The sequence below is a fragment of the Anopheles bellator genome, chromosome 2 (genome assembly GCF_943735745.2).
Source record: "Anopheles bellator chromosome 2, idAnoBellAS_SP24_06.2, whole genome shotgun sequence".
NCBI lineage: Eukaryota > Metazoa > Arthropoda > Insecta > Diptera > Culicidae > Anopheles > Anopheles bellator.
Genome location: NC_071286.1, coordinates 75,461,521 through 75,487,770, shown reverse-complemented (window position 1 = coordinate 75,487,770; position 26,250 = coordinate 75,461,521). Strand labels below are relative to the sequence as shown.

Genomic DNA, 26,250 nt, shown 5'->3' with positions numbered 1-26,250 from the left:
CCGCCACAGTCCCAACTACAAACAGGTACAGACATTTCTAGACTAACCAGTAGACGGGTAACATACAGAACGGAACAAAGAAAAAGAAACGAACACAGGGAATCATACCCAATACCCAAAGCGTTTGCACAGGGGAACATAGAAACGGATCTCCCAGGATCGGAACGGATAGACAGACCCTTTCAGAGCCTCCGCTATCTAGTCTACGAACACGCCACTACGCCAGGTACTATCTCGAAGAACTATCCCACGCTACGCTATCCTAAATAGTTAGGCTCAAACACTCGGTACACTCTATGTGTGGGGGTTATTACAGAAAAACAAGACACCGGTTTTGGGGTTGCTTGTTTCGTACGATCACACCACTACAAACTAGTACACGCCTTTCCAACAGACGAAACCCAAACGTCATCGGCGACCCTGGGCTCTAGCTGGTTCGTTCGATCGATTAAGGACTTGGGCAGTACGATCGAACAGGGCATCGGAAAGATTGCGACCCCGCGACCGACTGGAGAGTTAATTTGGACAAATCATTCCGTGTGCATTATGGTAGAAAGCGGACCGCCCAAAATCAGTCCGCCCGAAAGAACCAAAAACTGATAAACAATCAATCCGAAAAGAAATGAAAACCAAACACATAAATAATAGAAACACATCAACAACGATTGAAGTAGCAGGGAGAGCGAGAGATAGAGAGAGAGAGCATTTTCTTATGAAGGAATCATCATACGACCGAGAGAAACACTCGGGGCTTGAAGGGATAAAAGGGAAAGTGGCGAACAAAAACGGGGGTTGAAATGAAAACCAGGCACGCGGGTTACGCGCGGTTCCCGGAACACGCAGGGAGAACGCAGCAAAACTGGGGGGGAAGGGCGGTTTGCACCCAACACTCACCATCGTGACGCTCGTCCGCGTGACTGTTCTGGCTGACTTGGGTGCTAAAGTCGGCCGGGCTGGGTGGCGGCGTCGAAAGGTCCTCCTTCTTGACGGCCGCGATGCCCAGGATTTCGCTTTCGCGCCGTATCTGCTGGTACGCTTCGGTCTGATCCGGCGACGACGTGGTCGGTGACCCATTCTCACCACCTACCTGCTGCCGTTGGTGTTTCTCGACTTCCTCGTGCTCCTGCTTTTCGTCCGCCGTCGATTCTGTCGCACGAGAAAGAGAGCGATAAATGGAGAGGATATATGAAACCTCCCCGCGGTTGAGGGGCTCTATCTTCGCTGCTTACCCTCCATGGCTCTGGCGGCCGCCATTGCCGGCGGGACACCGTTTAGCTTGGCCGGCGGATCGATCTCGTCGAGTCCGTTCATCGAACCGAGTTGCCGCTGGGCAACCTTCCGCTCGTACTCATCCGTCACCGGTTCCAGGTTGGTGATCGATTTGTTCACAATGTCCCGCCGATCGATCTTGATCAGTGCCTGCTCGAGCACGTTGCCCGTCGCGTCCTTGCCGGCCTGGCGCAACCACAGCCGTAGCATCACGATCGCCTGTTGCGCCTCATCGTTCGGGTACTCCGTTCGGATCAGATCCACGTCGGTCGGTGCGATCGCCAGCTCCTCCGCCAGCAGCGGCCAGTCCGAACCGATCAGGTTGCAAATGTCCGTAATCTTAATGTCCGCCTTGTGGATCTCGTTGGCCTCACCACCGGCGGCACCGTTCTGGAACGCGAACGCAAACGTTTTTCCGCGGTTCGCGGATGCCACGAGCTGCTGCTCGCTGCCGTTCAGTATCTCCGTCGAGCTCCGGTCGAACTCGGACGTCGTCTCGAGCTCGTCACCACCGAGCCCGTAGCGCTCGGGCGGCAGCGTGAAGTTTAGCGTGCACAGTGGCGTCTGGATCGGTTCACCCTTCGCCACCTTCGGCTCGTTCATGAACGAAATGCGCCCCAGCAGCTCGTCCAGCGTGTTACGGATTTTCACCGTGAACGTGAGCCGGTTCTCCTTGAACGCGTGGAACTGTAGAGCCAGCTGTTCGCCCGACTTCTGTACCGGCACGATATTGCCGGCAAACTCCAGATAGATCGTGCGTCCCTCGCACACCTCGACGTCACGCGATTTCGCAATCTCGGTAAAGTGCTCCTGCTGCTCCAGCGTCTTGTCCTCCTTGTCGTCCGTCATCAGAAACACGCTCAACTTGGCTTCACTCTGCTCGACGCGCTTCGCAAACACGACAAACTTCACCATGAACGGCACGTGGGCCATCTGCGCGTACAGCTCGGTCGCCATCTTAGTCGCCTCGCTAATGTTCCGGCAGTCCATCAACCAGAAGCGCGCCGACACGGTCGTCGTGAACGACACGCAATCGTTGACGAACGTGAGCGGTGTCGACCCGGTCACATCCTCCCAGACCGCCTTGTTCTGGCCGCCGGTGATCGAGCACAGCAAGCGCAACGTGGGCGCATTGCCCGAGTACTGGTTGATCATGCCCGAGTTGTACGCCTTCGGGGCCGGCATGCTTAGGGTGATCGCCTTGTGGAACTTGCGGCGCCGCGGTTCCACCGTCACCACCGGCGAAACGGCCACGCTCCGGCCGAGCAGATTGGCGGTCGTGCCCATATCGATCGGCTGTGCCTGCAGCCCCACGCGGATCTTCTTCGTGAGCGCGTTCTGCGGGAAGATGGCCTGCACTTGCGGGACGGCCGTCGCCGAAACGGTGCCACCCTCCGGGCCGATCGCGTGCACCTCCTGCCGGATGCGCGATACGATCGCAAAGTAGTGCGGAAAGTCGTTGGTCAGCACGCGCGTAATCCGGTTCGTGTGCAGATCCTCGAGGAAGTTGAGCGTGTCGCCCTTGAACGTCTCGTTCAGCACGTCGTGGATCGCTTCCTCGCTGTCGTACAGGGTGTGCTCACGCCACGTTTCGCCGTTATCCGAGCGCAGGATGATGATTTCGCGCTCCTTATCGCGCAGCGACGCAAAGTGCGGAACCTCCAGGATGACCGGACTGTCGCGGGCATGGGGAGAAAAGGAAGCGTGTTAGATGATCGATCGAAACCAAGTGCACCGAGTAACCTACCCAAGGAACTTTGCACCGACCGGGGCCAGCTCGAGGATGCGGCTGACCAGCGCTTCGCCCTCCATCAGTGGCGGCGCGTTGGTGATGCGCTGCGGTTTCACGTACCGACAGGTGATCCGGGTGGGCTGGGCCGCCGACCGGGGCGGCACAATTACCCGCACGCCACTGTGACGACAGCCGCGCATGGCACCGCCCCGTGCGTCGACCAGGAACGATACCAGAAATCTGTTGCAAAACAAGGACGAATTAGTACACTCCGAACAAACTTCCTGCCTCCGCTCCGAATAGTGTTTCGAGCGATTAAAAGTGCGGCCAGGCGGCCAATGGAGTGTGGAAAGTTTGTTATCCTCCCGACTACGGAGTTACTACGGATGAACATAGGATGGGTTGGTTGATGAGCACTACGATACCGGAGACGGACCCGGGAAGCAAGGTTAACTTCGAGGTTAACCCATCACCGAGCGTGGGGGACGAGCCAGACTTAATGTTTCATTTCCATTCTAGTATTTATCGTTACCAAACAAAGCAATTGATGGCCCAATTGATGCGGCCCATAACACGTAAGTGACAAAAAAGTGGGACCATGATCGAAAGCGTTTGATAAGAACGTCGCTATCAGTACGTCGCTCTGACACATCAAAGACACACGGGGGGGATGTAGGCGGTTTAGTGAGGGCCGAGCAATAAAATGAAACATTAAAAGAAAATCGTTGCAAATGATAAAAATCAGCTGTTGATTAGTTTACGCAACTTATTGCTACAATCAAATATGAAAAAAACGAAACGAAAAGAAACGGCATGCATTTAAACACGAACCCAAAACCGCATAAAACACAAGTAAAAGAAGCGTTAATTCAAACCACACACAAAAAAAACTAAAACTAAACTAACACACCTCGCTTATTATTGAGACCTTAGCTAAACCGATGAGCAAATATTAGACAAAACACAAACAAAAAGAAAACAAACAAAAGCACAATACAAATTTGCGGTATACCTTTCCCTACTCAATGGAACAAACTTTTGCCGATCACCACCGTCGCCGTACATGTTGTTGGCCAACGCGATCGTCAGCGACAGAGCATCGCTATAGAGCTCCCTATAGAGAGTGTATATGTGTGTGCGATGGGTGGGTGTGGGTTGATCGATATTGTTTCGTTCGAAACAAACACTCGGGGGAATAGGAAGCCCGGAAGCCGGACGGGTTGTAGTGAAATGCACACATTCAGATGTTTTGGTAGGGAAAATGGTATGGTGCAGCGATGCGGGTTGGCGGTCCACACAACACACAGAGAGTGAGCATGAATTGGGTGGGTTTGTTCGTATGAAAGAAAGTGGCAGGCGGAAGGCAAACGGACACAAACACATCGCGCGTTGAAACGGAACGGAAAGAAAAGAAGAAAGAATAGTTGCGTAAATTAATAAAACAAACACACTCAGCGGCCGGCGGGATGTCTTTCGCGCGATTTCGGCTTCAGCGCTCTACGGTGGAAAGGATGTTACTGGGATGGGTGGTAAGTCGCATGAAAGCCGGAGGCAGTAACTGTTCCAGTTAGTCCGGTCACCTGCCCCAAACGGTCGCCAGTCACTGTCCACAACGTTAGCCCAACCGACTTCTCTAAGCAAACAGACCGTTAGATGACTTATGATTTATGTTTGTTAATCAAAACCGGATCGGCGATCGGGCCGGCGATCCATGGAGGCGCCAGGTGCTTGTCGACGCCAGCCGTCGAGTTAAGCAACGAGCGAGAGTTTGAACCCCCAAAAGGTACGAAAAGCATCCTAAATGTTACAAAAAAAATCATTTCAACAGCCTCGAACTCAGGGGTTTGTTGTTTACAACACGCCGCCGTACACTCGAATGGAGCCGCATGGTGCCTGCTACGGGTACGAACTTAATGATCGCTATTAATGATTGTTAAATGCATTGCAAACACACGCAAAATGCAAACTGCTGTCGAAGCGAGAGAGTGAGTGTGCGATGATCGCAGAGCCAGAAGACGGTATCGAACGTCGTTGAGTCGAGTGTGAAACTTGGCAGAATTTGCAACAGAAAATATCGATTCTGTCACTAACCATGCAGCTCCCGTTCCCGTTTCCCAACACCCCAAAAACACGGAGCGAAGATCCAGCGAAGCCAGGGCACCGTACCGCACCAAAGCAGATGGGATGAGTAGTGAGCGATGAAGTAATCTATCGGTTTTAGTTTAGATCTATTTCTAAAACGACTGTTTCCAAGTGCCTTTCGAGGCGACCGTCAACAGGGTTATGATGCCCATCATCAAACACAGGAGCGAGAGAGAGAGCGATCGATGAGATCGGTTCTCGAAATTCGCCATAACTTTGGCTACTCACCCGACGTGGATCGGTTTCCGGGTGATGTTGACGTTGTCCGTCACGGTGATGTCGAGCGGGTTGGGCGTGTGGGACCGGTCGGCCGACACGGTGTAGTTCTCCGCCCGGGAGATAATCTTCTCCAGGTACTTGTCGTCCTTCATCGGATCGATGCTCATGTTGGTGAGGTGCGTATCGTCGAACTGCTTGTTCTCGTCGCTCGTCATGTAGTTGTACTGCTGCTGGTCGGACATGATCGGATCCTCACCTAGCGAAGCGACGCGAGTCCGATGGAAAATAAATTAGTAACGAGCCGTTGCCGAACTGACTTCGATGGATGGTAATGGATGGGTGAGAATGCTGGAACGCATGGAGAACACTTGAAACGACTTTGTGGCGATCGCTTATCGACCAACGATCGACCGGGCGCCACTCATCCATCTCTCGACATAATTCACAATCGAACGGGGTGCGGTTTGCACCAACTCGAGTGCCATCGCAAATGCCGGCTCAGGTGGGCTAGAGAGTGGGACATGCACTTCAAACGAGGAAGTGAAACGATGACAAAGCTCTACTACTGACATATCACAAACTGTACACACATAGACATACCACTCACTAACGATCACCGCTAACACGGCCTACAGAAAAGCTACTATCAGAATAACAGTGACAAGGCATGCGCTACTGGGAGGTTCACCACCGCCTCGACGGAACTCGTCCGGAAGGGGCTCAAACACGGAATGACCGCTGTCTGCGACCGGATCTGCGCGTTAAACGCAAACGGTGCGCGGGTAATGCACCCGCGAATGTAGAGCACACCACACGCCAGCCAGCCGTCCACCGTGACACGAACCAACTGCAGGGCAACCGCAGACCGCGGCACGGTTCGTTCACAAACACATTCGCACGCATCATCCGCTCAGTCGTCGTCGTCGCTCGGTGTCATCACTTTGGAACGCGCGATCGTGATGCGTGTTTACACACGTGGCTCGGAATCCAATATTCTCCCAATCACTGCTTGGCAATATCGGGCCATCAAATCCACTTGAAGTTGTGCGACGAGAATTTTAAAGAGAAACCATCCAATTGGCATCGGTCCCCAGTGTTTATCAAGCGATCGGACCCGTCATGCCCGGTAAGCCGCCCAGAATGCCGAAACAATGCCATTTGGGGGGCTTACTTTTACCTTTTATCAACGGCAAAGCGTGGCACATAAATTATTCCACCACCCACCGAGGGGTCGTCAGTTTTGTTTACGGTATCGAGAACCACCGTATGTTGATCATGATTACGGCAAACAACAATCCACCTACTGCTGCTGATCTGACACACCGGGGAGCAATTCCGGGGCGTACGCGTGCGAGCTCCGAAACGGAACGGAAGGTACTTTCCTTACTCCTACAGCAGCACCCGGCGGGGGAGAAAGTTTATTTTTAACCACCGACCGACGGACGGCCATCGCACGACCAGATTCAGTGGGTGGAAGAACCATCGCGCGTGCCTCCTCGGCTCTGGCCCTCGGCCCTCCAAAGAAGCGACCCCGTGAGAGAGAGAGAGAGAGCGGACTAAGCCAGACTAAGCCAAATGGTCACCATTTTGGTGAATGAAGAAATGAAAAATCATATTTCATCCACCAGGTTTCGGTGGGACAGGGTCCGGATCTTGGTGAGCAATCAATCCGCCAACGAGCGACCTTTGAACGGGTTTCGTTCCGTTTTACGATTATGGCACGCGCGGATCGGTTTCCGGTACGCGAAGCGGCCACTGGACACACATTCCGCTCGGTTATGACCGAAATGATCGACGACGATCGACCGCGTGCGCACGGCAGCGGCGGCGTTCTGGTTTGTTTATTTATAGCGGACCAGAAATTCAGAACGAGCACGATGCAGTGACCAGCAGCAGCAGCAGCAGCAGACTCCAAAATGCATCCCAAGCCGGAAAGGAACACGACCCGGTGCGAGGCACATTCCACGAACTGTGAAGTGTGAAGGAACTTCCTACACCGTGTTGGTGTGCGGATGATAAATTATGCCCTACACGATGGCCACCATGGAACGTTGGCGGCGCCGACACCGATACGGTCGCCGTTCTGCGGTTATTCACGGTGCGTTGCGGAGGAGGTGTTGATATGCACCGGAATCGGGGCGTTGCAGGTCTTGGGACAGGCCACCGATTGTACTTTTGTCTTAGGGAGCGCTCCCGACGATTCCTGACCGAGACGAGGTCATTTGCAGATTGGCGACAAACCACTGAGCCACTTCATCAATCTCTCGCCTCAGTGATTTATATCGCCCATCGGTACACGATAACGCATCGCGTCTAAGGTCCACACCACACCCGCGGGTAACTTACACAATCGCAGGCCAAACACTGTTATCGGGACACCGCCCCACAACGATGGACGTCGACGGTTTGTTGGCGAGATTTGATCGTCTAATTCGACGCACGTTTTGCACGCCACGCAACGTTGCCGGGGGCTCAGTTCAATTGAATCCACCCTTCCACGCTCCGGTTTCCGGTCCGGTCACAGAGTCCGGTCACAGTGGCACCATTGTACACGACCGACCGTGAACGCTAATTAGTGGCACACATTCGTCGGTGGCAATCGAGAAGCCGGTCGGGAAGCACGGACACGGACAAAGTCTGGCTGCACGTGACTACAGCAGGATAGTGGCGCGCGGGCTCTTGTCTTTCTTCATTGGCCTTATCGGCGAAGCGGACCGCCGCTCGTGGAACACAGAACTAAAACGCGCGAACTTCTCGTTGGACCGCGGACCGCAAGCGACTGACTCGACTATCGGCAGGCTAATGACTGACTGGCGCCGCGCTGCGGTGTGGCAATGTATGCCGATCGTATTCTGTGTTCTCCCTCTCTATCTCGCTCTCGTTGGAGGAGTGTGTACTAGGATCGTGAAGTAGTAGCCGTTCGAATGAATCTGGGTTTGTGTGGTATTTCCTAGCGAGTGAATGATCACTTGCGGGTCAGCAGCGCCTAATCGGAAGCGCCCTTTATGTATGAGTGCCAACCCGCTAGATGGACAGCTCCTCCGTTTGGCGCAATATTTTGGGTTTGTGCCTACGGCCGAAAGGCGTGTAGTGAATGTTTGGGAGAAAGAGCACGCGGCGGCGTGCAGGACCCCACCATTCGGCTCCAAGCTAGCCGATGAATCACGACGCAGGGGTGAATGTGTATGATAAATGAGTCCGAAAATGCGATGAAAACCGAACGCGCGAACTGACTGGGACCGACCGGGATTTGGTGAGACAGAGCAAGAGAGAGCGAGAGAGACCCCCGGGGTCTGTGGGGTCCAACTTACGTGTGTAACGCATTTGCGATTGATAGTATTTGATGGCGCCACTACCACCGTACAAGTGCTGCGCCTCCACGAGGGCTTTCGCGTCGGGAGGTGGCGTACCACCACCACCACCGCCACCTTCCGGTCCTCCTGACGGGGCGAACATCCGGATCCACGCAAACGTACGCACGCGGATAGCAGAGCGGGCAGCCAGGGAGGGCGTGAAGGGTCCGGGAAGGGAGTTGTTATGGACGGGGAAATGCAGTAGAATGCAGTGCGCCGCAGACGCGCCATTGGCCATTGATTTCGTACGGGTTCGAGTTTTTGGCACACGTCATTTACGGCGGGCCGTTTAGGTTGAGCCACACAACAATAATTCGATTCAATCAATTCAAGGGGGGCCCAAGGCGGGTTTTCCGAATGCAATCCCCGACCGGGCATGGTGAATTTGGGATTGCATTTTTGCGATGCATTTTTTCGACACATAATGAGAGAGAGAGAGAAAGAGAGAAGAACGGAACGAGGAAGAGGAATGAAACGGGTGAGGGAAAACGGGATGAGAGAGATAGAAAGAAAGTAGAAAGAGGTTAGAGTTATCAGATAGTAAACGGAAAGGTTGGCCAGAAAGGTTGATCAAAGCGTAGGCGCGAGCGAAAAACGGGCCAAGCAACGGAATCGGGAAATCGCTAACAAGAAATCTACAAAAGCCTTCCAGTTTGACAGGCCGAAACAATGGGGGAGACAGAATATGCTTCAGTTCGTGGTCTCATTCTAGAATTCAGCAGACAGGCAAACGTCCCAGAAGCCGTATCGGAATGGCCAATTGATTCAAAGACCAGTTGAAGCTTATCATGACACCACGGTAATCGGTTTAAGCAAATTTACACAAGCAAAACTGCAGAACGAACAGAGCTAACAAATGGCGGGGTACAGCTATCGTGCTGGCGAGCCGCTTACCTTCGTCCTCCGAGTCGGACAGGAACGTCTCGTGAATCGTTTCCGGACCGACGATCTTGAGCTTCTCGTCGACCGTGTGCGTGACGCTCGTCTCGGTGACCACCTTCAGCGTTTCCACCACCGTGATGTATCCCAGCTTGTCGGCGATCGCCAGCGCCGTCTGGCCACTGTTCGTTACCGCCTCCGGGTTGGCCTTGTTCTTTAGCAGAATGTTAATGATCAGCGTGTGGCCCTGCTGGGCGGCCTGGTGCAGCGGCGTATGTCCGATGTTCGTCTTCATCTCGATGTTCGCATCGTTTTCGATCAGATACTTCACCATACCGGCCTGCCCGAAGTGTGCCGCGACGTGGAGTGGCGTGAAGCCGGTCTTCGTGACCGGATCGATGCGCGCCTGGTGCACGAGCAGTGTCTCCGCGATGCCCACGTGGTCTTCCTGGGCGCACAGATGCAACGGCGTCAGCCCGTTCTTAGCCGCGTGATTCGGATCGGCACCGTGCTCCAGCAGCGTTTGGGCCATCTCACCGTGGCCCTCCTGGGCGGACAGATGGAGCGGCGTGAAGCCCGTCTTACTCTCCGCGTTTGCGTCCGCCTTGTACTCCAGCAGCGTGGTCGCAATGTGCAGCTGGTTCTTCTTCGACGCAATGTGTAACGGCGTGTGCCCGTTCTTGGCCGGCGAGTACGGGGACGCACCCTTCTCCAACAGCAGCAGGGCTACCTTCTGGTTGTCGTAGTGACTGGCGACGTGCAGTGGGGTGACCCCGTTCTTGCCCTGCACATCCACCTGGGCACCCCGTTCCAGCAGCAGCTCGGCACACTTCAGATTGCCGTACTTGGCGGCGAGATGCAGCGGAGTGAAGCCCTTCTTTGTGATCGCTTCCACGTTCGCCTCGTTATCGAGCAGCAGCGCGGCCACCTCGTCCTGTCCCTCCTTCGCCGCGATGTGCAGCGGTGTGTAGTTGTCCTTCGTCATCGCGTCAATCTTGGCGCCGTGCTGTAGCAGCAGCATCACGATCTCCACGTTGCCAATTCTAAACGAACGAGAAACAAACGTTAACGCAGGGGGAAATGGTTGTCACTCGGGTAGCACTTACCGCGATGCAACGTGGAGCGGTGTTTGATCCTCGCGAGCCTGCGCATTAACGTACGCCCCGTTTCGAAGCAGAATGCGTATGATGTCCGTCTGCTTGGCCCGGGCCGCCAGATGGAGCGGCGTTTCGCCCCGCACCGTCGGAATGTCCGGACTGGCGTCGTGCTGCAGCAGATAGATGACGATGTTCATGCACCCCATAAAGCTGGCCACGTGCAGCGGCGTCAGCCCGCTTTCGGTCGTCGCCCCGATCGTAGCACCGTGGTTCAGCAGTAGCTCCACCACCTTGATGCGGTTCTTCTTGCACGCGATGTGCAGCGGCGTAAAGCCGTTCAGTGCCCGCGCATTCGGATCGGCGTTGCGATCCAGCAACAGTTTGGCCACCTTCACGTGCCCACAGTGGGCGGCCACGTGCAGCGCCGTCAGGTAGTCGATGGTGATATCGTCGACGGGCGATTTGTTCATCAGCAGGATGCGGGCCGCACTGACGTGCTCACCCTGGGCCGCCATGTGGAGCGGGGCGAGTCCGTTTTTGGTCTTCGAAATTATTTCGGCCCCCTGCTCCAGCAGCACCTCGATCACCTGATCGTGGCCGGAACGGGCGGCGCAGTGCAGTGGCGTTAGTCCGTCGCGCGTGATACTATCGATGCGGGCATGGTTCGTGATCAGCAGCTTCACCATGTTCAGTTTGCCCCACTTGCAGGCCACGTGCAGCGGGGTGATGTTGTGTTTGGCGGTAAAATTCACGTCGGCACCCTTCTCGATCAGGAGCTGGGCGACGTTTATGTTGCCGTAGTGCGCGGCAATGTGCAGCGGTGTGAAGCCGCTCTTCGACGAAACGTCCGGGTTGTGTTCGTTCTACGGGAAGAAAGGGAAGGCCACATCGGACGGTCAGAAACAATGTACTAAAAAGTTTAAAAAATGAACGAAATGAAGAAAATAGCCCGGAAAAAGAACGACCCCACGAGCAAAGCGCTAACTTTAGCCGCCACTGGCAGAGCCATCTGTCGGTGGGTGGCAGTAACTTTTAACCAAGACACACCACGGAAAAGTACATTCACAGCGCAGCGGCCGCCAAAAGCGAACGATCGTTAACAAGAATACAAATTGACCACTATATAGCAGCACACAGCAGCTCTCCTCTAAATACAACTTCTTTGGCAAAGCATTCCATTGTTGCAAAAGCAACAAATAATCACACAATGTGCACGGCCACGCTCGCACCTGCCTGCCTCAATGCATTAATCTGTTTGCCAATCGTTGGCCGCACAACAAGCGCGTTGTTGTGTTTCGTTCGCCCAAACCCACGGAAACGATTATGGCCACTCGCGCCTCCCGCCACGCACCGCGTGTTCCCCCCGCGTTCGGTTCTAGTTCTCTACGGGAGCCCCGTACCTCGAGCAGCAACTTTGCCGCCTTGACGTCATCCTTCTTGGCCGCTATGTGCAGCGCCGGTAATCGCACCTTTCCGCGCGTATCACTTTCGAGCAGCACGGCCACCACTTTGTCGTGACCTTGCTGCATTGCTACCGCCAGCGGTGTGAAGCCGTCCTGCGGGAAGAGAGAGCGGAATGGGTTAGAGGCGGCGCTTGTATGGCGTGCGGGTGCGCACGCAGCAGCACTTGATTCTCACCTCGGTGGCCAGCGCGGGATTAGCGCCCTTGGCGAGTAGATAATTTACACACTCATCGTGGTTTTCCTGTGCGGCCATGTACAGGGGCGTGAAGCCGTTCTGCGACTGCACGTTGACCGACGCGTTGTACTGCAGCAGCAGATGTATGATCTCCTTCTGGCCGGCGAGCGACGCGATGTGGAGCGCGGTGTTGCCCTTCTTCGTCGCGTTGTCCACGTTGGCGCCACGCTTCAGCAGCTCGTTCACGATGTCATAGTGCCCGTCCTTCGCTGCCAGATGCAGGGCATTGAGACCGTTCTGCAAAGGATTTGTTGGAAAGTGGGGAATTAGCGCTCGGGTATTGCCGCCCATCTGCGAGTTGACAGCTTACCGCATTGCACGTGTTGATGTCGGTCACCTGGCCCGTTTCGAGATACTCTATCAGCTTCTGAAGATCGCCTGCTCGCGCCGCCCGCAGGAACGCTGTGTTTGTATCGTTCTGTAAATAGCCCCGCCAGAGAGAGAGAGAGAGAGAATTTATTATTGAGAAGATGATCCGGAGCGATACGTTTCTAATAAATATGACTGTCTTTCACGAGCGTAATCTACTCTTTATTAGTGTACTGTTTCTATTTTTCAACCCATTTCCCAGTCTGTTCTGAATTCGTTTACGTTCCGCGGAAATGGCTGCCCGTCCCCAACCGCGATTCTGGGTGTCGGACTTTCAAAACATTATCATAACTACCCATCAGCCGCAGCGTGTTGCAGACACACCCCGACACAGCGGGTCAGTAGACGCAGAGCAGCCAGAAACAACATCCCACTTTCGATGTTTTGTTTGGCCACCGCGTCGCCGTTGATTGGGGGCAAAGGTTAGCTCTACAAACCGCGCCCGCCAGCCACCACAGGCCACCCGCTTCCGGTGAGAATTGATTGGACAGACCGAACCGAATCGATTCCGGTGTCTGGTTTCCATCACCTACGCTGCGGAGCTACACCGCCTGACCGGTTGCTTTCTTTTCGTCCTCACCCACCGTCGGATATATGTTTGTGTACACATACCCGGTCCCGGTCGGTTCTAGCTCTTCCCCTAACCGGCACGCCTCAGTCGAACGCGAAACTGTTGCCTCTCGATCGGTTCAACACTGCGCGCCGTGTGTTTCGCAATTTAGTCCGAGGGACTGAGTCCGAATTTTAAGTAACTTCTCCTAAGATCAGCTCCGATGCGCCGTAAAGAAGCGCTCTCCCTGTTTTGCTCGTGCGTTCTAAAGTCACTAAAGACAATTTAATGCCCAACAAACTGTGTACTCAAGTGGTTTATTATTTATGTAAATATACTCTCTCGAGAGAGAGTTTTGGGGTGGTAATGTGTGGAAACATAATTCATTGGCACAAACAGCCGAAAAGACGGGGTTCCCACGCGTATCGCGACTCTCGCGCGATCATATGCTGAAGAAGCTGCCACGAAATTCTTATCCTTCGTCAGCACAAAAAGAAATTGGAAAGAATTTCATAAGTCTCACAAGAGCGCAGAGCTTCGCGTCATAACGAGCCGCGCCAACGATGGCCGTAAATCACCATTTTATGCAATATAAATGTGGCGTCGTCTCGGTACATAATTGGACAGCAACAACGCGGCCCGAGGGGGTCCGAAAAAGTAGGGGACACCGCGTGTGGTACCAACAAGCCACTCAAGATCACTGACAAGATCGCCATCCCATGCACCATGCATCGTACACCAAGTGATCCCAACAGTAAGAAGCAACAATCGGGAACCGAAAAGAAAACAGAATTGCGCCACAGAACGTGTCCGGCTACGACGACGAGGACGACGACGACGGAGGGTCGCGTAATGCTGCCGATGTTTGCCGTTGCGCCGTAAATGGGAATTTGTTCCATGGCTGCGCGCTTGTGAGGGCTTTCACTTGTGCGACTTTTTGGCCGCTTGCGTCACTTGCGGACCGGTCAAGATTGCCCTTAATGGGCCACCCCGCCATGGGATCATCGGCGTGCACAGGCTAAGATTAAGAAGAAACCCGCTCAGCATCGCACTCGAAAACGAAGCTATTGCCCTTATCCACACCCCAAACTACGGAGACTTTAATGACGCAGCCAGTCGCTCTGGGTTCGAGACAGCGCGTCCGGTGTTTCGAAACAATTAAAATTTCGACTTCTTACGGCATTTTTATTGATTTCTTTTTTTCGGTGTAACATTTTCAATCCTTCAACTATGAGCTCAAAAAAGGAACGGCCGAGTCAGGACCCGAGGACCCTGGGCATACGGGGCCTGAGTTTCACGCATCACGTTCACACACATTCCGGCCCTTACAGGGGATCGGTGAGCCTTGAGCCGAAGTGCCGTCACGTACCACAGGCCAGTACTTCTTCTGTGCAGCTACGGTCCGTGGCTCCCGATGGAGTGGCGATAATTGAAAGTTTCTCCACACAAATTTCATCACGCCCGCAAAAAGGGCCTTCCTGGACGAGATGCTTGCGGTCATGTTGGCTAAGCAGAAGCAGGAATCCTTTGCTACTTTACGGAAAACAAAACGAACCTATGTTTGGACTGGATGGACTCAGAGAACACGACCGATGAGTACGGTCGCCATGCAAAAGAGCGTGTTACATAACGTACTCCGCGAGCCATCATCAGCACGATGATGTGGACGGTGGCCAGGCCGGTAATGAACCCTATCCGCGGAACCGAATCAGAATGACAGTCACGTTACGCGCAGCGCTGAACAAACGGAAATAGAACAACGGCTACCACACCGCTCCAACGGATGTATCGAGGCAAATCAGAATCGGCAACCGGACCCCGTCCGTGCGCGCCAGAGGCCCAGCGATTAAGTACCTCCGATACGGTCCCTACGGCCCGCCGGTAGAATAGTTGAATTGTAGCAACAACAACAAAAAATGAGAAAATCATCCAATTAACCTGTCACGGTAACAGCAATCTGGAGCAGTTGGAGAGATGTCACACGTCAGTCTCGCGGGTCGCTTCTCCGGCAGCCGCCTGGGGGTGGCTTGGGGCGTGGGCCAGGTAACGGTGAATCATATCGGGTAATGACTCGTCGCTGTCAAGGGTCTAACACACGCTCCCCAAACGAAGGGTGTTGTTGACAAGCAACATCAACGACGACGCTGACGACGACGATGGTGACGAGCGACGAACGAAACCATATTTCATCGGGGGACATATTTTTATTATTTGTCGGTTTGTTACAACAATCAGAGCATGTTTGCCGGAGGGGGGCCCGTGGAACATACACATGCCGGACCTGGGCCTAATGGAGTGGTTAACGAGAACCGTTTACTTCCCGCCCGGACCCGGCCGAGAATTCAAATCGAACCGTTTCGCGGTCGAGTGGGCGCGCGCATTACATCAAACGCACCCCGCGGCGTTTGGTATTCCGTTTACCACACGGCAGCCCGATCCCGAGCCCGGCCAACTTTCAACAGCCATAGCTCAGCCAAGCAAAGCGAAAGATCGTAACGATCGATTCCCGCCCGCCGTTCTCGGAATGTTACGTTGTTGCGCGGCGCGAAGATCGCTTCCCGGGCCGGTAAAAGGCCGGTCTGCGTCGGCGAGCGTGCAGATTGAGTCATCAGAGCAAAGAAGCCCCAGGCTGCGGGGGGCGATATCGGTTTATGTTACCCATTCTATTTCCTGGTCCAATCGTATCGTACGGTGAGTGAAATGTTTGGCGTTACTTCAAAGAATCCGATCAGCAAATCAGGACGCTCAAGTGGGCCAGCCAGTGCCACGTGATTATGGATCGAATACTTCAATCAATTTGTATCGAAATCTGGAGCAAACGTCACTTACTGTGTAGAGCAACTCATAGTCAGTATTCTGGCATCAATTTGAATGGCCCCGACGGACCGTAGTTCTAATATCGATCCTGTAATCTTCGACATAATGTTAAAATGTCGATCTAAAAATGTTTCAATGGCCTTCAACAGTGGTTTACGCTTAATTGGTGCACCTCTATCGAGACCCGAAAACCCGTGTCCCGTTCAGGAGCCACCGTAAAACGGAGCGACATCACGAAACCCCCAAATGACCCATAAATGTCATTTCAGGAGGGGGGCTCTGCATTGCGACACACAGGTATTGCGGCGCGTGGTTGCAACAATGCGCAACAACGCTGCCGACGACGTCGACGATGCAGGTTGATGTCTGGCCTGGTACGGTCAAAATCGGCGGGAAAACTAACTCCGAAGCATTTCCCAATGGTCGGAGTGGGAAAATCAATTACCCCGAAATGGCATGCAAAATGATGGTGGCCACGCAAACATTGGCCGCGGCATTGCAACGGATGGTAAAATAAAGCAACGGAAAAAATAGCAATCCCCGGTAGCGAAAGGAAATGGAAACTTTCTCCTGCAAAGGCCCGGTGTTGTTGGGGCTGGGCTATTTTAATGTCTTTCAACGGGCGTGCCGTTCGAATGGTGTTGCCTTCTGCTACCTTTATCGTACACATCCGGTCAACACTAAAATTTGTTATCCTGATCCACGCCCAGATCCACCACGCCAAGGAGCGGTGTGACCTGACTCTCGTTCGTCCTGCTTTCACCGGAGGGTCACTGAAGGATCAAGAAATATACGATCGATTATCACGCAATCTGGAGGGTCTGGTTCGGGGGCTCGTCGGGTCACTAGGAAATTCATTAGCCCTGAGTGTTGAGTGGAAAGCGCCTCCAAAGGACCTATGCTTCCTAGGAGTTTTCAAACAGAGGTTGGCTTTGTTAAAAATCCAGCTTTGAAAGGAAATTTAAGTAAGGTTAACGTAAATCTTCAGCATCGCAATCGCAGATCCAGCAGAGAGAGAAACCCCGGGTTCCAGCCATTTCTTTCCGGCTTTTGGTGGGTTTCCGATCGTCCGATCGAAAGTCGAGTCGATCGACTCTAAATCAATCATCAACACATCTCGCCCCCCAATGGCTTCGCTTGACTTCTTGAACCGCCGGCGACGGCGGCGATCGAATTACCTCCGCGCAGTGACGGCTAATCGCACACACTTATGCTCGGCCGCCGGCCGGGGACTGTTGGAATTAAGCGGCGGCGCAGCGTAGCATAAACGAGAGCCGAGCCGAGCACTTGTCTCCCGTTTTATTTATTGCCCGCTTCACGGTCCGCAGATCAAAGAAGACCAGTTTGCTGTCAATTGGCCGGCCCCCACCAGGAGACGCTTCGCCTTTCAGCCAAGCTTTCATTTATTCCATTCACATTGCAATTGCATTCCATTCGGTTAATTGCAGCGAGACCGCGGGACTGTGTTCCGCTATTCCGGACCGCGCGGTGTAATGGCGCGTTGCATTCGGACGGCGCATACACTTATGTTGCACTCATTTAATTTATTTTTTAGGTTTCCTTCATTGTCACACTCTTTTAGTTGCGCTTCGGGAGCACGGAATAGGCCGCACCAATTCCGCACACAACATTCGCCCGCTCTCGGGGTGAATGAATTGGAGTGCGAACAAATCTTCCAACACGATCGCGCGGCACGTTTGAATCCCACAAGAAGCATGCCATCTTCCACTTAGCATCATGCTCGGGGTGACTTCATGTTTAGATTTAATTTTCCCTTTTACATCAACCGACCGACCGGGTTGGCCGTAGTAATTATCCGGCAGGCTGTGTCGTGGGCTCGTGTGGCGTGCGATAATCTTGAGAACCGAGGGCAGCATAAGCGCCGGGCGCGTCGTTGCGCAAATTGTGCAATGTTTAACCGGACAGATAACGACTAATTGTGTTTCGAGTGTCTCGTGAGAAGCAACGCCCGGGTCGCGACATGCGCTTTATTGTAGTTGACAATTAGCCAACCATGGTTTTTTTTGCAATAACTTTTTAATTGACCCAAAAAAAGGGCGCCAACATACTTCAATTCGCCGTGCAATTTGTGTCCAAAACATTTTCGGTAGATTACTGACAACCATTTGGATTGAATCCGGCACCAAAGCACCGAATCAATTGGGTTTTCCAGTGAATGCCACTCGAAACAACGGACACCATTTCCCAGGCGGCTTTTCCACCACTCGGTTTTGGGTTTGGGCCGCTACTGCCTAAGAGGATTCCGAAGGAAATCCAACCGAGAAAGGCGCTTGGCGAGTGGATCGAAAAATAAACATTCGCCACGGAGCCGATCAGCATAATTTCCTTTTGCTTTTTTGTCTTTCAAATCATTGCACAGCAGACGTAGAATGTCGAGTGCCCATTCGCTTGGTGTGAGCGAGCTGAACGGCATTTAGGGTTGATTCCTCGGACTCAAGTGGGTTCCCTAAACTCGGCGAGCGAGCGTCGACGAAGCGCCGTAAATTAAACTCTTCGGTGGCTTCCCGTTCCCGATATATAATTTAGTTCGCACCACCAGTCGGGCAGCAGTCGAGTGCCGGCGAGTTGACGTCACCGAGGACGATGAGGGTGCGACCGACTGCTTGACGCCACACGGCGACGCCGCTTTCCATTCCCTCCCTCCCGGGGTTCCGCGGCGGTCCTGCCGGTGATGGGTTCCGTTTTGTGTCCGGGGCCCTCCCCCGGGGCCAGGGCTACACAATACAACATCATTTGAATATGCATAATGCAGCGGTGCAACAAGGGCGACAGTGCACGCCATGCTCGAACAGCGGGCCGCCCACTGTCCCACCGGTCCGCTCTGACTAATAGTCGGAACCTCCCGGGATACCGTCCGGTAGCGGCCTACTTTCCGTGGACAGGGAATCATCGTCGTTGTTAGAAAAATGCGGTCAACCAGGATGCCGGCATCCGTTTCGCCTTGAACACACAATGGAGCACCAACATTAGTATGCTCGCGCCAGGATGGTAGAAAAAGTTCACATCTCAACCCTTAATTTTGCGATGTAAAATCAGACCGCCGGCATTATTCCGAACAGGGGCACACCAGGGCGTTGTAAAAGATTGTTGAAATACGCGGCCGAGTTAAATTAAGTTGTTGTTGCACGGTGCAGGCAGTGAATTGGCAGAACTCGTTCGAACGTTGCCTGCTTTTACTACTAACCGATAGCCAGCAATGGCCCGCGCCAGGGGCAGATACACAGCAGCGTTAATGGGCCGCAACACTGTTCCACACTGTACACATTTAACTACGGCCTTTAACGACACAATTTACACCGATGTTTCCCGCGAGGTTTTCTCCATATTGGCAACAGCGATAAAAAGGACGATTGCTTCGCGCGGCGCGATCCAGCATTCCCGCCGATCGGGGATCAATAAAATCGAATGGAATGTAGAAATGCGCACAGAAAGGCAATTTGTAGCGCACTTAAAGTTCAAAACGTGAATTGTAGCCGAAAAAATCGCACCAAAACTTTAAGTAGACCGATTAACGATAATTACTCCAGTGAACCATGAACCAGTGGGCGCTTTGGGTATGTTGGCTCCCGGAAAGGCAGTAAAGTTACTCGAAAAAAACGGTGCAATGCAGCCAATCCCAAATCCTTGATGTTGCGTAACCTCCGGCACAGCAACCTTGCATTCAACGATAAGCAATAGAGTGCTGCTAAACAAACATAAAGCTAGACATGATGCAAGAGAGCATCGTAGTGCGGAGGTTTATCGAAAGGCTCACCAGAATGCATCTCCATTGCCACACTATTGACCGAAGCAATTTACATAAACACTATAATTTATTTTTCATATTATAACCCCCCACGGTCTGGAAATGCTTCCTACGGCCAATCTTCAAAGTAACGCTGTACCAATCGCAACCAAAAAACGCTTATCACCGCAACATTAACCTAAGCATTAAATGTGACATCATCGGCATCATTTCCGATGTTCGAAAGTGAATTTCTGCCGCCTGCCCTTGCGCTGCTGCCAACCGAATGCGTCGGAAACAAACGGCTGTCATTATGCTGGGCTGGCTGGGCCGGCTGTGGTGGAGCTTCTCGGAAGCACTCGGGGGAACTGCACCCAAGTTGTGTTTATTTTCAGTCCCGTAAACTTGGCAACGAATTAGCATAAATTAAAGCGACGCCCCTCGATGGTCGTGGAAACCAGTTTTGCACCAGCGTGACGGGGACGGGGACAGCTCGATACGGTACGATTGTGTGGCCGCGGTCACATGACCGTGCGAAACCCTTGATTGTCCCGTCAAGTAGCGGGCAGGTTGCCTTCTAAAACGCGCCGAGTCTCGCTGCAAGTACGCGCGGCAATGCGATTAAAAGATGATGAGGACGGAGCTACAATTAAACGTTCAAACTCACAACAGGCGCCTGAAAAAGCTGATTTTAATAAAATGTTGGAAACCTCACCACAGACAGGCTGGCTGGCGGTGATGACCCATCAAGACCCTGGGGCCGGTCGGTTTGGTGCAAATTACCCGAATGTCATCGTAGCCGCCGCGTTGATGATGACCTGAAGGACCTTTAGCAATACATCGATTTCCTTAAATGTAATCGGCTTGCGATGCGAAGCGGAAGTGCGTCCAAAAGTCCGAGAAGCGCGAGGGCGAGTGGTCAAGATCACGAATGGTAGATTTTCGCTTGCTCTCCAGTGTCTGGGTCCATAAGGAAACCGCAAAGTGAAAATTCATAATCGCAAAATAAGAACCTGGGAGCAACCCGACGTGGTCTATTAGGAGCTGTGCTGTAATCAAATTAACCAGCTTTCCATGGCATCTCTACCCAATTCTTTTACTGCCTTTGCGTTCCGACTTCAAGCTTTAGCAAAACTGCCAAATCCTGGCTGATGTAGCTACGCCCCGTTTCGTGTTGGATCGACTCCAAGAAACCATTAACACGGCCCAAATTCGTATTCCAGGGACGAACAACATCGCGCGAAAGAAAATAATAAACAATCGACCAGTTAGGCCGCTCGGCCAGCGCGTGACACATTTCCACATCTGCCAGAACTTCAATGGCGTCATCGTCGTGTCACAGGCCCGCTGGGGGGTGAGTAATAAAATAAAAAGTTAGAAAAACAATAACCCATCGGGCGGTCCACGTCGACCGTCGGTCCATACATTCTGAGCCCCTTGCGCACTGTTTGTTGATTCTTTGGACTCGCTCGCAGAGCAGAGCGCCCATCTGGCAGGACTGGCCACAACGAGCAACGGTCTTCGAGTAGGTCACGTATGACATCATTCTGCGCACCTTCTTTCCGGAAGGGGACGGTGATGTTATCGCGAGAAGAGGTCGTGCGCGCCATTGCGTGCGGCGTGTCCCTCCAAAGGCGGCTGGTGTGACCTTTCGCAGCACTCGGGGCGGCTGAAGGTCCCCATCACCAACGTGGTCCCCGAGCCGTGTGTGATAAATTTCAATTTGATGACAACCGCTGGGTGCGACTTTCTTCCCTCGTTGCCGTCGCCGGGTGTCCTAAGCTCGGGCCAAGATCACCCTCAAGTGCTCATCAAATCAGTCATTCGAGGCCCAGCGATCCGACCGGCCACAGCTGAGTGATGACATCACCGGCTCGGTGTCACGTTCCGGCGGTCGCTGCCAACGACTTCGTACGGCTTCCCGCGTTCTCGCGACCACCTGAACATTGTCGCCGGACGACGGCAGTTAATAAACGGGAGTTTGATTTACTTGGCTCGATGGCGAACGTTACGTAAACCACCACGGCCAACACGGCCAGCTATCTTCCTTCCGTCAATTGGGTCAACGGTGTGCCCAACTAACCCGGCGGACTCTCGGTAGAGGAACAAATCAATATACCAACCATTTGTGTGTCGCTGTGGCACTCGGTGAAAGGATACGAGTGTCACGAGGCAGCAATAAACACATTTTCGAGCGGACGAACCAAGGCCAAGCGACCAACAACTTGGCACAACAAAAAATGGCCAAAACAACGGCTTGGACAGCGTTTGGCTGATTTATGTGCAAATTGTGAACCGGTGTCGTTAGCCGGAGTCGGTGGGGCAAATTTATGTCACTTTGGGCACCGAAAACTTTCATCCCGTAGGCGGTCCGCCATCATTATTATCCTGCTGGACCGGTTTATGATGATAGAAAAATTATCCCCTATCGCAACCCATTCCCCGCTGGATTTGGCCTCCGTGTCCGTGTACGGGGAACGCCAAGGACGAGAGCCTCGACTCGCCACTGTTGCACGCTGCATTTCATCAAGTGACTGATTGGCCCACGATGATAAATGGTCAACGGAGCCATGGCGCGAACCGGAAACACGGCAATTTTGCGGCCACTTTCTTTATGGCTTTCGCCAAATTGAACATCTTCCCCGTCACTTAGCGTCGTAATAATGATGTGTTTAATTCCATGTACGTCTCTCGGCGCATCATGATGTACCACCGCCTTTTTTCCTTTTTGTTGGCCAAATTTTGGCCAACCATTTGCTGGCCGCCAGAGCTCCAAATATGTCCCTCCGTTGGTCGGGCCGCGCGCGAATGGAATGTTCCGGGGTTTGTGGAATGTCCAACGCCGACAACAGCGGGTCGGCGGTTGGGCCATGAACGGTGGCCTCCGTCAGTGGCCCCCCACCAGGGGGAGGAACACATAAAACAATTTAAAAAACATTACACCGTCTGGCCGTCGCAGGGACGATTCGGGATGGGATGCGGCACCGTGCGCGCAGATGATTGCAGTGATTTGTAGATTGATGCCCAATACGGTTGCAGTCAGCCCGGTCTGTTTCTGGCCCATCACAATGTTATCGTTGGCTGAATGTATAATCTTCCGAGAAAAAAAATCCGACACGACAAGGTTGATGATTGAATCTTTTGAGACAACGAAACTCAACAGAGATTGGTTGAACGCTATGCGCCTTTCGCGGCCTTAAAAACGTGTACGGCACTGTCAACATGTGTCTATAAAGGCATCGATAAATGCTTACAGTTCCGGTACTTTAGCTTTAAAATTCATATAAAACTGTAGACCGTATGTCTGATCCATTCTTCATGTATTTTTGAAAGGTGCTTTCTGTAGCTTACTTCCGCGGCGTGTTGTAATTCATCGCAAAGGTTCTCATTAGTCCTCGTGCGCAATTCACGTACCTAAAGAGAAAACAAAAGATAAAAAATCAAGTTAATAAACTATTTTAAACTATAGAACCAACAGAGGCCGTCCGCCAACGGGCTGGGCCGAGAAACACAACATCATGACTGCTTGAGAAAATCATCTTCATTTTGCATTTGGCCCACTTGTGTGTTGCGCCATTTCGATTCGCGCCATCATATGCGGTGGCCGGACGAGGACCTCACACGCATGCACCCGGGCCATTATACCCATTAGACCACACAGAGACCAGACTGAAAACATAAAACATGGAAACGTGGGTCAGAAACAGTAACACATCCAGCAACACCGAACCGGAGACCACGGGTATTGTAGCATTCACCTCGTTTCCGCCAATCCAAGCCAAGCTTGTCTCGGGCCCCGCGGTATCGTGACACGCACGCATAGTGTGCTCCAGATATTAATATTATTTATTTCCACCGCCAAGTAGCTCGGTCGCTCGAGAAAACGCTCGATCGATGTTTTAGAACAGCACAGCATTAGCGCCATAGACCACCAACAGGGAACAGGGGACCCCGCACGATTGGTCGCCGGCCGGGACGAGGAAATGGTATTAGGTTACCTAAATTAATTAAAAGGCCAGATAGTCGCGGGAAAGGAAAGAAGACACCGCACCGAGCCGAGCCCAGCCATGCTGCGGCACACGAAGGGAAATGGCAAAATGGTGTGTGCACGTGAGTGTGTTGAGGATGGCATTAATCAGAGGCAGCTGCTTTGCAGCTGATAGACACGTGCCCTTGGCGCAGGGTCCCAGCCTCGTACCCTTTGGATGAAACTAAATGAAAATTTCGGGGGAAAAGGACACCCGACCCGAGTGTAGGCGCAACGGAGTCCAATGTTGTCCGATGGACCTCTTTGTTAGCGAAACTTTGGATGGATGTGTATTAGGATCGCCGAACCATCCTTTAATCATCCCATTCAGTGAAAGTGAAGATCGAACAAAATTAGCACCGGGACAAAGGATACTCTTGATATCCAGAGCGAAGGTAGATCCCACACCAACATTAGGGTACATTAGATCCATTTTAATGATATTTTAGACCTTGCTTCATCGATCAGTTCTTCGAAAATATGTTTTAAGAATGATTGGTCTCTCAACATGAAGCAATTATTGGCCGCTAGAAACCACTCGAGTCGCAATGCTTTGTCGGGCTCTCCAATTCCCGGAGTACTTCGTAAAAGCCGCTCATTATCCGCTTCTCATACTCTCGTCACTCGGTCGGTCGTGGTGGGCCCCTTTTCTAGTGCTGCTTTCGCTCAATCTACATAAAACAAGTACGGCTCCCTCCGGACGACGCTGGGGCGCTGCCGGTGGCGATTGCATAAATGAATGCAGTATGTTGGGACCACGGTCCGTCCGCTGCAGACACCGGAAAATGAATAACAAAAACGCGGCTCCAGTTTGAGTGAGCTCACAAACAAATCACTAACCATGGCGAAAAGCGTTGGTCCAACCCGTCTCTGGGACTGCCGCTTTCGGTTGGTCCCTTGGAACGAGCACACGGGCCACTCAGACGAAGTACACCCGCCAGCGTGCCGTGCCGGGGTCTCGAGAGCATAACGAAAGGAATGCAAAACTTCTTTCTAGTCTCGTAACTTCTAGTCGTTGTAATGGCGCCGACGGCGGCAGAATATGCAGTCATTCTTATGCCGCGCACGGCACCGGCCAAAACAATAAGCATAGAGGAACCCCCAAGGACCACCAAAGCCAGACAGCCTGCTGCTGCGCAACAGCACAAAGGCACACCAATTAAAGAGAACCGCGTCTCGAGCCTTTGCGCGAATTTTCCGCCAACAAATACCAAACAGGGTTGCATTTTCCGGGGCCGTGGGGGCCCCGTTAAAATATGGCCACTACGGACAGCAGAGAACAAGTGCCCAACCGAGCCGGCTCGGTCGGTTCCCATTATGTGACCGTAAAACATGTGCCGAACAGGTGGCGGAACTGCGGTCGCGCCGTGCTCCATCAGCTGTGGATCAGTTTTTCCGCCTGTCAACTCAACTCAGGCCGCAACCTGCCCGGCCGCAAGGTTGTCCGGAGACGGGCGTCATTTTGATGTGCCATTAGCTTCGCGTGATGGTGCGTGATGCTGTCACGTTCCGTCGTCCCGGTATTTCGAGAACCACACGCTCGTCGTCGTCATCAGCTCCATGCTAACGACCGTTATCGTGAGGCTCTGAAACTTTAACACCCCGCCGGGTGACGTGCCGTGGCGAAAGTAGTGCCGACGGGACGGGATTAAAAGTCGTCTTAAACTGTCGTAAAGACGTCACGCGAGTCTCTGCCGGCCCGAGAACTGCACTCCGCGGACGCACGCGAAGAGTGGTTTCACTTTCGTTAGCATATTTTTAAACAAATTTTAACACCAAACACGGTCTGTTCGGTGACGGAGAGGGCCACTAGCCTTTGAAAGGGACTCTACTGCTGGAGCGCAAAGCACAAAACTAGACACTGATCACCCTAGCGGCAGAGGGTCTTTGGATGGTTGGATCTATGCTATCGCCATCAGGACACGCTATAAATAAAGGAACAGCGCAGCTAAGCCACACCAAAAAGGCCTATCTTCGGGTGGAGTACCATGCAGCTCCAGCGCACCGGTGCCGTGAAAGGCAGGGAAGGTTCAATAATAAAAAGGACACACTCCGAATTGGAATGGCGTTTAGAGCGGGCTTCTTCGCCGAACGCTTCTTAAGGCGGAGAGCATGGTTTGGCAATAAAATAATACTTTTTGTGCTAATTTTATCGCATATTGTTCTGCTGCGGTGGGTCGGTCTCAGACACTCGATCCGAAATGTTCCACCGTTCGCTGCCTAACGCTTGTGGGGCTATTTTTGAACGACCCGGCAGAGAGTAATTCTTGCAACGCAAACTGGTGAATCACAAGCCTGCACACGCCAGAGGGACCCGACCGAGGTCGCGCGTAAAATAATAGAACCAACAGTG

General features: G+C 52.9%; 1 protein-coding gene across 1 annotated transcript in view; it reads right to left on the bottom strand.

Moving 5' to 3' along the window:
- LOC131210194 (ankyrin-3-like) overlaps nucleotides 1-26,250 on the bottom strand; it is a 48,700-nt gene that overhangs the window by 6,825 nt on the left and 15,625 nt on the right. Inside the window, exons 2-12 of the mRNA XM_058203403.1 lie at nucleotides 12,700-12,807; nucleotides 12,330-12,626; nucleotides 12,092-12,247; nucleotides 10,701-11,554; nucleotides 9,610-10,637; nucleotides 8,674-8,799; nucleotides 5,372-5,618; nucleotides 4,014-4,115; nucleotides 3,017-3,241; nucleotides 1,230-2,944; nucleotides 895-1,146 (exon numbers count right to left, since the gene is read on the bottom strand). Of these exons, the coding sequence (XP_058059386.1) occupies nucleotides 895-1,146; nucleotides 1,230-2,944; nucleotides 3,017-3,241; nucleotides 4,014-4,115; nucleotides 5,372-5,618; nucleotides 8,674-8,799; nucleotides 9,610-10,637; nucleotides 10,701-11,554; nucleotides 12,092-12,247; nucleotides 12,330-12,626; nucleotides 12,700-12,807 (5,110 nt within the window). The remainder of the gene's footprint in view (nucleotides 1-894; nucleotides 1,147-1,229; nucleotides 2,945-3,016; nucleotides 3,242-4,013; nucleotides 4,116-5,371; nucleotides 5,619-8,673; nucleotides 8,800-9,609; nucleotides 10,638-10,700; nucleotides 11,555-12,091; nucleotides 12,248-12,329; nucleotides 12,627-12,699; nucleotides 12,808-26,250) is intronic.